Source organism: Palaemon carinicauda, chromosome 17 (genome assembly GCF_036898095.1).
Source record: "Palaemon carinicauda isolate YSFRI2023 chromosome 17, ASM3689809v2, whole genome shotgun sequence".
In the NCBI taxonomy this organism is placed as follows: Eukaryota; Metazoa; Arthropoda; class Malacostraca; order Decapoda; family Palaemonidae; genus Palaemon; species Palaemon carinicauda.
In genome coordinates, this window is record NC_090741.1 from 102,972,415 (window position 1) to 102,985,429 (window position 13,015).

Here is a 13,015-nt window from a genome sequence, read left to right on the forward strand (position 1 = left end):
CCCAAAGGCATGATGTGGAAATAATCCTGAAGCGTTAAGGCCTACGAAACTTGTCGATGGGAGAGGATGCGGACACAAGCAGCCAGCAGTCATCACCATCTGAGGCAACAATAGCAGAGGGAGTTGCAAAAAGATTGTACCATGAGGGTCTGGCAGCGATGAGTTGGAACTGCAAGCAATCACCTAACTCACTCGTTGACAAGATCCGAAGAGCAAGGGCAGGGCATGGAGGAATCAAATTCTCGAAGGAGGAATAATCAGAAATCCAACGAAGGAAAAAACCACACAGATGAAGGCAGTCTCTCCCATGGACGGGAAAGGTGACCAACCTCTGTTGCCGCTGTCTGCAATTCTTCCCGCAAGCGAGAAAATTGATGGACAGTGGCTGGTGGAGGGATTCTCCTTCGAAAGGGAAAGTTGCTCAACACCTGGTGGAGGTTATCTCTTCCTCAAAAGGGAAACTTACCGAATACATGGAGGCAAGCTCCCAGACAGTACTCTCTGCTTCCCGTCAGCAAGATACACTCAAGCTGAAAGTTGACATTGAGTGTTGCCTGTGAAACGTAGCCGAAGCTCATTTCTAGGTTCACCCCAAAGGAGATACCCGACAAGTCACTCCGAGGTGTTCTTGTCCACAACTGGTCATGGCCGCCCGAAAAAGCAGAGCGAATGTTGGGGCGAGCAGAAGTTAAGGCCAAAGACCTCTTACTACCTTGCCTTGCACAGGGAACCCATGTGCCCCAAGGAAGGCAGTTCCAAAATAAAAGGGACTTTTCATTAAGCTTTAGGCCAGTTGCTTTTAAGCGTAAACCGGTTAAAAGGTTTGGCAGAAGAAAAAAGACTACGTCTCTACTCTACCGGACCGAATTGAAAAAGTGACGGTTAGTTGCTAATACTGGTGTGGTCGGGGGAAAAGCTAGCCTACCTTGCTCCTCCACCGCTAACTAGTAATGGGTAGTTATACCCTGACAAAAAAATCTTATCAGCTGGTTTCAGCTTCACCAAAATGAGTACTCCACAGTGAAGAGTGGAAGGTTTATATTTTGCGCAGGAACAAATGAACTTTAGCCATGTCGGCCTTCTAACTACTAATTACAGGACCAGCACCACTTCTGCACACGGTCAATTTGCAGACCTTTACAGGCTTTTTGGGCAGAGGTGCGGGGACCACTGGAGTCCCTTAGCATCACTAAGATTTGGGATACTTGCACATGAGGAATCGGTAGAGCCATAGCTACAAGCTCCCTCAACAAAGATTTCATTTGCTTCTCTCACTTCAGGGCATACGCCACGACCTGCACTCAGTGCACGGGGATGATTGCGAACAATCATACTCCCTACAAGATGCATAAATTGTAGATCTACTGGCAGTTTGCTTATAAACTGGTTGGAACATCCACCCTTCCCCTGCCAAACGAACATATTGTTTCATTTTGCCCAAAAATCACAACCCCATTCCCTTCTTGCAAAACAAAAAGAAAACGGAAAAGTTTGATAAGGAGCTGACAGTATATATATATACTCATCAGCGGCTGAAATAAAAATGAAGCTCTTCGCATCCTCATCAGCTGGATAACGGGTAGTTATCCAAGATTTAATGACCGTCTCAAGCTCGCACTGAAATAATCTCCTTAATTAAAGGAAAAGAATTTGTATGCCACTTAGAAACAACTCAAAATGACAAATTCGGAGATAATTTGTATTTTTCCTAACCATACAAACCTTAGCTATTTACATAGGGTTTTACTTTCGGCGTAGCTGAAATGACGAGCCATTAGAATTTTAACGAGGGTTAATTACCCCCGCGCTAGTTAGCAAGGGGGTATGAGAGTGGTAGCTAGCTACCCCTCCCCCCCTCACACACCGGTGAACTGCTTCACTTCACTTAGAGGTAGGACTTGCCTTGGGGGACAGGGCTGGCGGGCAAATATGTGTAAATAGCTAAGGTTTGTATGGTTAGGAAAAATACAAATTATCTCCGAATTTGTCATTTGTTCCGTAACCGAAATACAAACCACGCTATTTACATGGGGTGACTTACCCCTTAGGTAGGGTGAAAAGTCCCGGCCTTACAGGCTTTGGCTTTGCCCGGGGACTCAGAATCCGAGTGAGCAGCACTCGAGAAAAAGAGTCCCTGCACCTCGCAACTTCCTTGCTCCGCAAGGAACGTGCGGCCTACATAAGCTTGTGTGTGGAGGGATGAAGTGTGACTCGTCCTAGGAAGTTGACCTGAAGTCCTTTAGATGGAATTCTAGGCTAGGACGTTCCCAATACCACCTCGTCAGGGTATGGGGGACGCGACAGCATTATCTTAATACTAGGAACACAAGAAAGCATGGTTTACCTGCAGAGGTTCGAGGTCAGCTATGCAGAGAGCCCAGGATGCTGCTTTCCCCAAGAGAGGGGAGGATGAAGAAAGAAGTAAGGGCCAGACATACTCTTTCATTCATGCAGTCTAACACCGGGTAACAATGCCCTCAACCTTCTGCTACCTGTCCATTATGGAGCCTGAGGTTAGACCAGCTGTTGTGCAGCCACCACAGGGCCGATCAAGAATGTATCAAGGCTCCTGTGGGTCACGTCCTACAGGTAGTGGGCTGTGAAGGTCGTTTGATGCTTCCAGACCCCAGCTTGTAGCACCTGCGTCACCGAGAAGTTTCTCTTAAAAGCTAGAGACGTTGCGATGCCTCTGACATCGTGTGCTCTGGGACGACGTGACGGAGGAGGATCTGGATTCAAGGCGTGGAGGATCACCCTTCGAATCCAAGCAGAAATGGTATTCTTGGTGACCCTCTTCTTCGTCCTTCCCATGCTCACAAACAGGGCTTGCACGCGGGGACGGACTGCAGCCGTTCTCTTCAGGTAACGCCTCAGACTTCTCACTGGACATAGTAGCAGATGGTCTGGGTCACTTGTTACAGAACGGAGACTCGAGACCCTGAAGGAGTCGAACCGTGGGTCCGGCACTCCAGGGTTCTGAGTCTTAGCTACAAACTCAGGGACGAACCTGAACGTTACCTCCCCCCATCCCCTTGAATGGGGGACGTTGTATGAGAGACCATGAAGTTCACTGACCCGCTTGGCTGATGCTAAAGCGAGCAGGAACACCGTCTTCCAAGTCAGGTGTCGATCAGAGGCTTGGCGTAATGATTCAAACGGAGGTCTCTTAAGAGCCCTGAGGACGCGAACCACGTTCCATGGAGGAGGTCTCACTTCCGACTGAGGGCAGGTAAGTTCGTAGCTTCGTATGAGTAAAGAAAGTTCCAGCGAGGAAGAAATGTCTATTCCTTTCAGCCTGAAGGCTAAGCTTAACGCTGAGCGATAGCCTTTCACCGCCGAGACTGAAAGGCGCATTTCCTCCCGCAAATACACGAGAAACTCCGCTATTGCTGGAATAGTGGCATCGAGGGGAGAGATACCCCTCCCACAGAAGACTCTCCACTTCGCCTGGTAGACCCCTGCGGATGACTTTTGCAGGTGTCGAGACATCCTCTCCGCAACTTGTTGCGAAAAGCCTCTCTCAGTGAAGAGACGCTGGATAGTCTCCAGGCGTGAAGCCGAAGCGAAGCTACGGCCTTGTGGTAGATGTTGCAGTGTGGTTGCTTGAGTAGCTCGTGTCGTGGGGGGAGTTCTTTCGGGAGTTCCGTTAGGAGCTGCAGAAGATCCAGGAACCACTCTGCGTGATGCCATAGCGGAGCTATTAAGGTCATTGACAGATTGACCGATAGTCTGGTCTTGTTGAGCACCCTTCTCATCAGACAGAACGGTGGAAAGGCGTAGACGTCGATGTTGTCCCACCGTTGTTGGAAGGCATCTTGCCAGAGTGCCTTGGGGTCCGGGACTGGGGAGCAGTACAGCGGCAGCTTGAAGTTCAAAGCTGTCGCGAACAGGTCCACTGTCGTGGAACCCCACAAAGTCAGGACTTTGTTGGCTACTTGAGGATCCAAAGACCACTCGGTACTCACTATCTGCGATGCTCTGCTCAGACTGTCGGCGAGCATATTCCTTTTGCCCGGAATGAAGCGAGCTGATAGTGGAATCGAGTGGACTTCGGTCCACCTCAGTATCTCTACTGCAAGATGAGATAGCTGTTCTGAAAAGGTACCTCCCTGCTTGTTGATATAAGCCACTACTGTGGTGTTGTCGCTCATCACCACCACGGAGTGGCCCGCCAGGGCCTGTTGGAACTGTTGAAGGGCCAGATAGATGGCCTTCATTTCTAGCAGATTGATGTGGAGGCACCTTTCTGATTCTGACCATAGGCCTGAGATCCTCTGGTTCAGAACGTGGGCCCCTCACCCTTCTTTTGACGCGTCCGAGAACAGCATCAAATTCGGGGGGAGGACGAGAAGATCCACTCCCTTTCGAAGGTTTTCGTCGGTCAGCCACCACTGCAGGTCCGTCCGTTCCGCGGGTTCCATGGGGACCAGAGTGTCCGGGGAATCGTTGCCTTGATTCCACCGGGACTTGAGCCGCCATTGTAGGGATCTCATCCTGAGGCGGCCGTTTGGAACTAGACGGGCCAGGGAGGCCAGGTGACCTAGGAGACGTAACCAAGATTGGGCTGGAAGCCCCTCTCGTCCGAGGAAAGGTCTTGCGACCCTCCTCAGCCTTGCTATCCTGTAGTCTGATGGAAAGGCTTTGTGGAGATTGGTGTCTAATATCATGCCTAGATACACCAGTCTTTGAGTTGGAAGCAGAGAAGACTTCTCGAGATTTACCATGATCCCTAGATCTTGGCAAAGTCCCAGAAGCTTGTCTCGGTGTCGAAGAAGGGTCGACTCTGAGTCTGCCAGGATCAGCCAGTTGTCCAGATAGCGGAGGAGACGGATGCCGATCCTGTGTGCCCACGAAGATATCAGGGTGAACACCTGAGGTGCTGTGGAGAGACCGAAACACAGCACCTTGAACTGGTAGATCTTGTTGTCTAGGCTGAATCTCAAGTGCTTCCTGGAAGACGGATGGACTGGGATCTGGAAGTACGCGTCCTTCAAATCCAGAGTGCACATGAAGTCTTACGGTCTCACTGCAAGTTTGACCGTGTCTGCTGTCTCCATGCTGAACGGAGTTTGCTTGACAAACTTGTTCAGAGCTGAGAGGTCGATGACAGGTCTCCAGCCTCCAGATGCCTTCTTTACAAGAAAGAGTCGACTGAAGAAGCCTGGGGAGCCGTCAACGACCTCCTGGAGAGCATCCTTCTTGAGCATGGTCTCGACTTCTGCCCGAAGGGCCAGCCCCTTTACCGATCCCATGGCATAGGAGCTCAACGACACTGGATTCGCTGTCCGGAGAGGAAGAGATGTTATGAACCGGACGTGATATCCTTGTCTGATCACAGAGATCGTCCAGGAATTGGCCCCGAGTTGCTGCCACCTGTCCGCGCAACTTTGTAGGCATCCCCCCACTGGTGGACATGCAGGGGGATTGCCAATCCTAGCGTTTACGGCCTCGGCCGCTCCCCCTAGGATTCATATCTCCCCTGGAGGACTTTCCGCCTTTCCTGTCATTGACAGGAAAGGGCTGCTGCTTAGACACCTTTGCCTTTGCTGCCAGAGCCTGTCTCGATGTCCTAGACTGACGAGGCTGCTGCTGTTGTTGTTGAGGAGCTGGAGGCTTGTAGGGCCGAGATGTAAGGGCCCTTTGGAGGAGCGAATCGTGATTCGACTTCCTCCATCTCTCAGCTGTCCGTTCCACATCCTTGGGCTCGAACAAACTCTCTTCAAGGATGGAGGAGTGTTTGAGCTTGCCGACATCCACGGCTGAGACTTTCGAGTGGAACCTCTCGGTCACGGCATCACGACGTTTTAGGATCGAGTTTGCCCATAAGTTCGAAACTTGGTGGGCTAAAAACTCGATGGAGCGCGTGCCCGAGAGGAGGAAAGTCTCAAGGGTCTTCCTGGTGCTCTCCTTGGACAAGTCCTCGGATCGCAACAGGATGCCCAGAGACCCCAGACAGATGTCCAGCCACGAAGTGGCCTGCATGGCACACTTCGCGACCTTCTCCTGACTTAGAATCTCCGTAGCCGAGAATGTCACCTGCCGGGCGGAGAGTTTCTCGAGAGAAATCCCCTTAGAGAGCTCTTCCACAGAGTGGTGGAGGGGAAGAGCTAAACAAGACTCCCCCATGATCTCGAAGTACCTCCTCTGCTGTACACGAGGAGGTGGGAGGAGTTTGTACACGGCAGAGGAACGGCTGGAGGAGGCGAGTTCGGCGAGCTGGCCCTCAACCTTGTCTCTGGCACTCTTCACTCCCTGGGACCAGGGCAGAGCCTCGCTGGTCTTTGGGAGCTTCTGGGTACTGTAGACTTGGTCCAGGACTGTATCCTTGCCTTCGCGGGGGCAGTCTCGGGGTCCTTGAATCCGTTGAGTTGCCTCATTAGACTCAGGACCTGCCAGAAGGCATGCTCCGACTCGCGCTGCTCTCCTCCTTGAGGACTAGCAGCAAGGTCTCCTGTCCCCAGTAGCTCTACTTGGGGAGATACGTGGACATTCTCCTGAGGTCTCGTTAGCTCTGGTCGAATCCGGGTAGAAGACTTAGGAACAGTCTTCGAGTCCTTAGGCTCTCTCCTGGGAGGGATACAGGACTCAAGCAAAGAAGTCTGGGGGCTCCTCTCCACGCGAGACGGTTCTCTTCCTCGAGGTGGGGTTCCTCCCATTGGTGCCGTGGGAGAACGCCTCACCTCGCTGGATTCTCCTGAGGACGGAAAGGGTTCGTCCACAGGGGAAGGAAAAAGTGTCTGCGAGGGGGATGGGGCCTTCCTGACAGACTTCTTGGGAGCCAGCTTAACCCTAGGGGAAGTTACCACGAAGTTCACTCCCCTCCTTCTCTTCAGCGGGGACGCGGGTGTCGTTGGTTTCAGTCCCAGATCAGCGAGGGCCGGCTTCATAGCCTGCACGACCGCTTTGATCAGGGACCCGAACCAAGGCTGGCGGCTGACCGACGCAGTATCAGCAACACCCGCTGGAGGGAAGGGGATCGGCTGATCCTTAGGAGTGGATACCACGGGGCCTGCCTGAAAAGAAGAATGTTGCGTGGACCTCTCCGAAGATTCTTCCTGCTCCTGGACAAGCGCAGCTCTGCGCTTGCGGGGTGGAGATCGCGAGGATGAGGATCTGGAAGCACGCATCCCCGAAGACTCGCACGGTTAGGCGCGCTGCGAAACCCGGCAGGAATCGCTGGCGAGGTTGCGCTGGCACTCGCGCGATGGTAGAACCACTGGTTCGCCCGCGGGCGAACATTGGCGCGCGTGCGTACGGGCGAACGTTGGCGCGCGGAGATGAAGGCGCGGGCGAGTGAGCGCGCGGGCGAGTGAGCGCGTGGGCGCGCGGGCGAATGAGCGCGTGGGCGCGCAGGCGAGGGTGCGCGTGGGCGCGCAGGCGAGGGTGCGCGTGGGCGCGCAGGTGAGGGTGCGCGCGGTTGTAAGGGTGAGTGATGGCGATCGGGAGAACGATGGCGCGTAGGCGATCGATGGCGCGTTGGCGAGCAATGGCGTGTCGGCGAGCGATGGCGCGTAGCGCGAACAGGCAATCGACTACGCACAGGCGATCGACTACGCACAGGCGAGTTAGCGCATGGGTGTGTCGGCGAGCGATGGCGCGTAGCGCGAACAGGCGATCGACTACGCACAGGCGAGTTAGCGCGTGGGTGTGTCGGAGACCTGTGGCGATCTGGCGCGTGGGAGAGCGCTTGCGCGCAGGCGAGGGATCGCGCGGGCGTGTAGGAGAACGCTGGCTCGCAGGAGATCGTTGGCGCGCAGTTGCGCGTTCAGAAGGAACCAACTGGGGCGCAGGACCAGAGGGCGAGGATATGCGCAAAGGCGAACGCTCGCGGGCGGGCTCAGGAGACATCTCGTGGGCGCGCCGCGCAGGAACTCGGGCTACCTTAGAAGTGCGCACAGGAGAGTGCGCGGAATGGCGCGCAGGCGATGACTGGCGCGTAGGCGAACGTCGGCGAGGAGGCGGAGGGACAATGTCCCTGCCTGCACCCAGATCCGGAGATCGTTGGCGCGCATCAGGAACAGGGCGCGCCGTTGTGCGCTGACGAGCAGGAGATCGTGGACGCTCAGGAGACCGATGGAGCGCGTTGCGCACAGCAGGAACAGAAGTGCGCTGGCGAGCTGGAGAACGCTGGCGCACAGGAGCGCTGGTGAGTAGGTGAGCGCTGGCGAGCAGGAGGGCGCTGGCGAGCAGGAGATCTACAGCGAGACTCAGCAGAAGATCGTCCGGGCGCAGTGAGTCCAGAGGAACCTGTGAGCGCCTGTGCGCTAACTAAGGAACCTCTTGGACTGCGCGAGCGCGCAGGTAAGACCTGGCGCTTGAGGGACTCACCCACATTGTGGGATAAGCCCTCTTGCCCCGAAGGGACCGGTGCCCGTTGGACAACGGGGTGCGTGGGCGCCCACTGCGCATCAGCGTCCAGGAACGGAGATGGAAGACTGGAAGGTCTGGCAGGCATCGGAGATCGCGAACGATCTGCGGAGAGGTCCAAGGAAGCAGTTGCAACGGTCTGCTCTCGACGTGGAGGATCCTCTGCGGGGGAAGTCAAAGGCGAAGATCCGAAGAGGCGCCTCCTAAATCCCTTGTAAGGAGAGGGAAGGCTCCTACGGCGAAGAGAAGGGCGAGCCTTACGGCGAAGACGACCTCGAGGTACAGCAACACCATCGTCTGTCCTCCGAAGAGGAGTCTCTGTTAGTGCACTCCCCCGAGGGGGAGAGTCACCCGCAGGAGAGACCGTTGGACCCAGCTCCTCCCTCGAAGGATGTTCGGAGGGGGGAACTGAGCCTTCAGCAACAACCGCAACCGCAGCAGGGGTTTGACCCGACCCGTCGGAAGCCTCTGCCACAACAACGTCGACAATAGACAGAGGATCCACCTCTGCTATTACCGGCGACTGTTTGACAGCTGCACCCAACTGGATCAGGTCAAACAGGGCTTCCTTGGAGGGCGAGCCCTTAAGCCCCAAGGAAGCCCAAAGCTGTAAGAGATCATCGTTAGTAACATGGTCATCAACAGGATCAATGACCTCCCCCGGAGTAGGAGGGGGAGCTGCCTCGCTATGGGAGGCAACGCCCTCTCCCGAACCCCGAGATTGGGAAACAAAAGAAGGGCCAGTGCTACCACTCGCCGGCCTCTCGCGAGAGACCGATCGAGTGGGAGCTTCGGAGGAGGTTCGGGCGGCGGAAAAAGAGTCCTTGGAACCTTCCTTCTTCAAGGCAACCCTTGAAGGAGAATGGTCACGTTTAGGCTTCTTCTTACGCCGCCGGGCAAACCTCTCCCACTCGGAGGTAGGCCACTCTCTGCACTCACTACAGGTATTATCCCTTTCACACCGTTGACCTCGACACTGCGGGCATAAGGAGTGAGGGTCCGTCTCGACCACCGACATGAACGTTCCACAAGGGCGGTCGGGGAGTCCAGGGCACTTCCGCATGATGGGAAGGAAGGAAAAGTCCAACTTCAAGAGCACAAGCTGAAAGAAAAAGCAAAACAAAATTAAGGCTGTAAATAATGCGAGGGCGAAGCAGAGACGTCTGCTCATCGCCCGAGCCAAAAGTGAAGTGAAGCAGTTCACCGGTGTGTGAGGGGGGGAGGGGTAGCTAGCTACCACTCCCCTACCCCCTTGCTAACTAGCGCAGGGGTAATTAACCCTCGTTAAAATTCTAATGGCTCGTCATTTCAGCTACGCCAAAAGTAAAACCCCATGTAAATAGCGTGGTTTGTATTTTGGTTACGGAACAACTTCAAAATAAGGTTATGGAATTTTTTTCTTAAATTATAAAAAACTAAAATGTATTCTTAGATATTAACATAAACATAACACTCAAACCCTAAAATTATTGAAAAATTAAAATGGTACCTTAAATATAAATGCCACAATTTATAGCTTCCAGGCATCTGTAGCAGGGCTCTTTCATAGACAATGTTAAGCTTCTTAGGTACCCCATCCTTCTTATGCTCAATATATCGCAACCAATGTTTGACAGAGAACGGATTTCGAAGTAGCTCCTCCTCATATTGTAAATCATCAGTTTCCTGAAAAAATATTCCAAGTAAAGTACATTATTGTTAAGAAAAGCCATGAAAGTCATAATCAAACTGCTATACAGTATTATTTGCCATGTCTCTCTACTTCTCTACTTTAAGTATCTTTTTGCAGATCTTTCTTGATTTGAATTGTGCATCCATTCACTAAGATCCTTAATAATGAATAAATTCTCTAGGAACATAGTTTAATCTGAAAGTCTGGCTAAAAGGTATTTCTTATAACTATACATTGTACAATCTTCCATATTACTTTATTATAGTCAATAATCCTCTCACTATTCAGCTTAAGTCTTATTTTTTGTGTTCCTCTAACAACCAAATTTAGGAATTCTTTCTTTTACTTTTTCTTTAGCCTCTATAGTACTGTAATTGCTAGTTATTTCCTTCCACAATGGGCTCCAGTTTTCATCGATTTTTTTTTTTTTATTAGAACTTGGTTATATATGCAATATGTGCATATTCAATTAACCTTTGCATGAAAAGAAGTTATTATAATAGAGACCATTTTACTGTAATTAATTGGTTTAATTATAGAATGTTGTAATATTAGTTAGGCCATTGAAACTCGGATAATTGAATAGATCTTGGCAAATACACTATTTTGAATACCATTTAATACTGCCGGAAACCTCTAGTAACAAAGTTACCGATTTTATATATATATATAAAAACTGTTTTGCTCCTGCCTTTCATCATAACACATAATAATAAGAGGCTCCTTTCTACCCGGTAGTTCAGAAAAACAATAGGTGGTGCTTCTGTAGTAAGTTACTTATTCGAACAGAATAAAGGTCCCATATTATATTCTAATCCTCTTTGTTGTTTATTTTCAATATTGGAATATGCAATATAATCATGGTTCTTATTTTATTGATCATGTAAATAATGAAAGACCAGGGTAAAAATGTGTGATATATTTAGTCTAATCATTGAAAATGGATGCCAAGTCCGTGTTCAAACAGATGTTAGAGCACGAAGCTACAACTTGCCCCTAAACTGTGTATTCACTCCTTATAGTTAGTATAATTTTTAATTAACTCCAAAATACTAACTCATGGGGCTAACAGGCATAGCGAAACATAGTCCACTTGCCAGAACATAGGAGCAGTAACATAAAGTTTAATCGCGAGCAAAGCGAGCATACAGCAGCAGCTCAAAAATCCATTAAATCATTAGCTCAATTAGGTAAGTAAGTATTTGCAATACAGTACTACGAACACAGCTACAAATGACACCATAGAAAATGGGAAGGAAACCCCCATTTTCTATACATCTGGAGTCCTGGCAAACAAGTGCTCCATTATTTATACAGCGTTTCACTACTGTTACTAGGTTTTGATTACGCTAACTTTTTTTTATTATGACAAGGGCTTTTTATGACAATGGCAGACGGAAACATAGTGTAAATAAATTAATCTAAATACCAACACAATTAGACAAGTACAGTACACTATATCTAAGGTGTATCGCACATAATTGATGACGATACCTAACGGAAACCCATAGCTTTTCACTTGTAGTAGTCGACCCACCATAACTCAATAACTATGGACTTTTGCCAGGAATCATTATAAAAAATGTTCAAAACACCACAAAATACATCAGATACCAATCTTATCTTCTACAAACCGTTTATTACACCAATGTATATGATTTTACCAATTAATTTAGCTGTAAAAATAGGTCCCAGTGTTAGAATGGAAAGTGTCCCTTATGACAATTAAATCTAAGATGCATTATTTGAGTTGCCATCGTTGAACTACAGTATTTGGCTACGATTTTTGTCAACATAAGTCTTATTCATATTTTCTGTTTCTTAAGCGAAAGTTATAACTGAAAAACTACACTTTATAAGGGAAACAAACACAAGAACACTAACTAACCTATGGTACTCAACCTAACCTAGGAGCCGTATCCTTACCTACTTACCTACCGGGGAGGCTATGCCCTGTATCACCCAGCCCTTAGACTACCATATTCCTAGCTTACCCCAAAACTAAGTCTCAACTCTTCACTCCTGGTAAGGTTACACTAAATCATATTTCTCAAATCCTCTTCTTTTGTTAAAGATTTTATGGTTTATATGGGAGATATTTATTTTAATGTTGTTACTGTTCTTAAAATATTTCATTTTTTCTTGTTTCCTTTCCACACTGGGCTATTTTCCCGTTGGAGTCCTTGGGCTTATAGCATCCTGCGTTTCCTACTAGGGTTGTAGCTTAGCAATTAATAGTAATATTGTATTACAAACCAAGATAAACAACTCCCCCTTAAATAAAATCGGTTTGACAAGTAAGAGTGTTGTGGTCCTGTGGAGTAAGCAAAGAGGAACATGGTAAAGTCAGACCTCTCAATGAGCAACTACTTTCTGCCACACACTTCTAGTCTACTTGTTTCAAGTTTACTCACAATTACTATCGTCGACGCGTCCATGATCATGATGAATGTTTAGCCTTTACCGGTAAATACTTTAAAAATGGCAATGTCAAACTAAATTTGACGACTTTCTCGTTTGTTTACATGCCGGCAGATCAAAATTTTCTACCTTCCGTAATTAGTGTTACTTACGATAAACGTTTTCATAATGATTCCAAAAGCAAAGGCATAATAATATAAAATGTGAGAAAATCTTTGTATGAAAGTATAACTATATAAAGTTAAAATTAAAGGTCATAAAATGGATAGTTAGCAAGAATATATCTTTATATGATCAATCAGCCAATATAAGTCAACTTTAGTGCCATACTACAATGAATTCATTGAATTAATTTAAATCTACATTATTTACAGTAAATATCTCCAATTTTCTAATATCACTTACAAAAATTGCCATGACACGAAAATTAAACAGGGACACTACTTTCGAGAACTACTTATTCTGAGACGTTGAATCTAATCGTATTTACATCGCTTAGTTTCGAAAGTATTCTGTCGATTTTCTAACCCGTCAAGTTTGATGATGTACAGTAAT

At 49.1% G+C, this 13,015-nt stretch overlaps 1 protein-coding gene across 1 annotated transcript in view; it reads right to left on the minus strand.

The window, feature by feature from the left end:
- Positions 1-12,588, minus strand: part of LOC137656874 (pre-mRNA-splicing factor syf1 homolog) — a 110,136-nt gene extending 97,548 nt beyond the window's left edge. Inside the window, exons 1-2 of the mRNA XM_068391244.1 lie at positions 12,454-12,588; positions 9,857-10,032 (exon numbers count right to left, since the gene is read on the minus strand). Of these exons, the coding sequence (XP_068247345.1) occupies positions 9,857-10,032; positions 12,454-12,483 (206 nt within the window). The 5' untranslated portion in view covers positions 12,484-12,588. The remainder of the gene's footprint in view (positions 1-9,856; positions 10,033-12,453) is intronic.
- Positions 12,589-13,015: the final 427 nt, after the last annotated feature.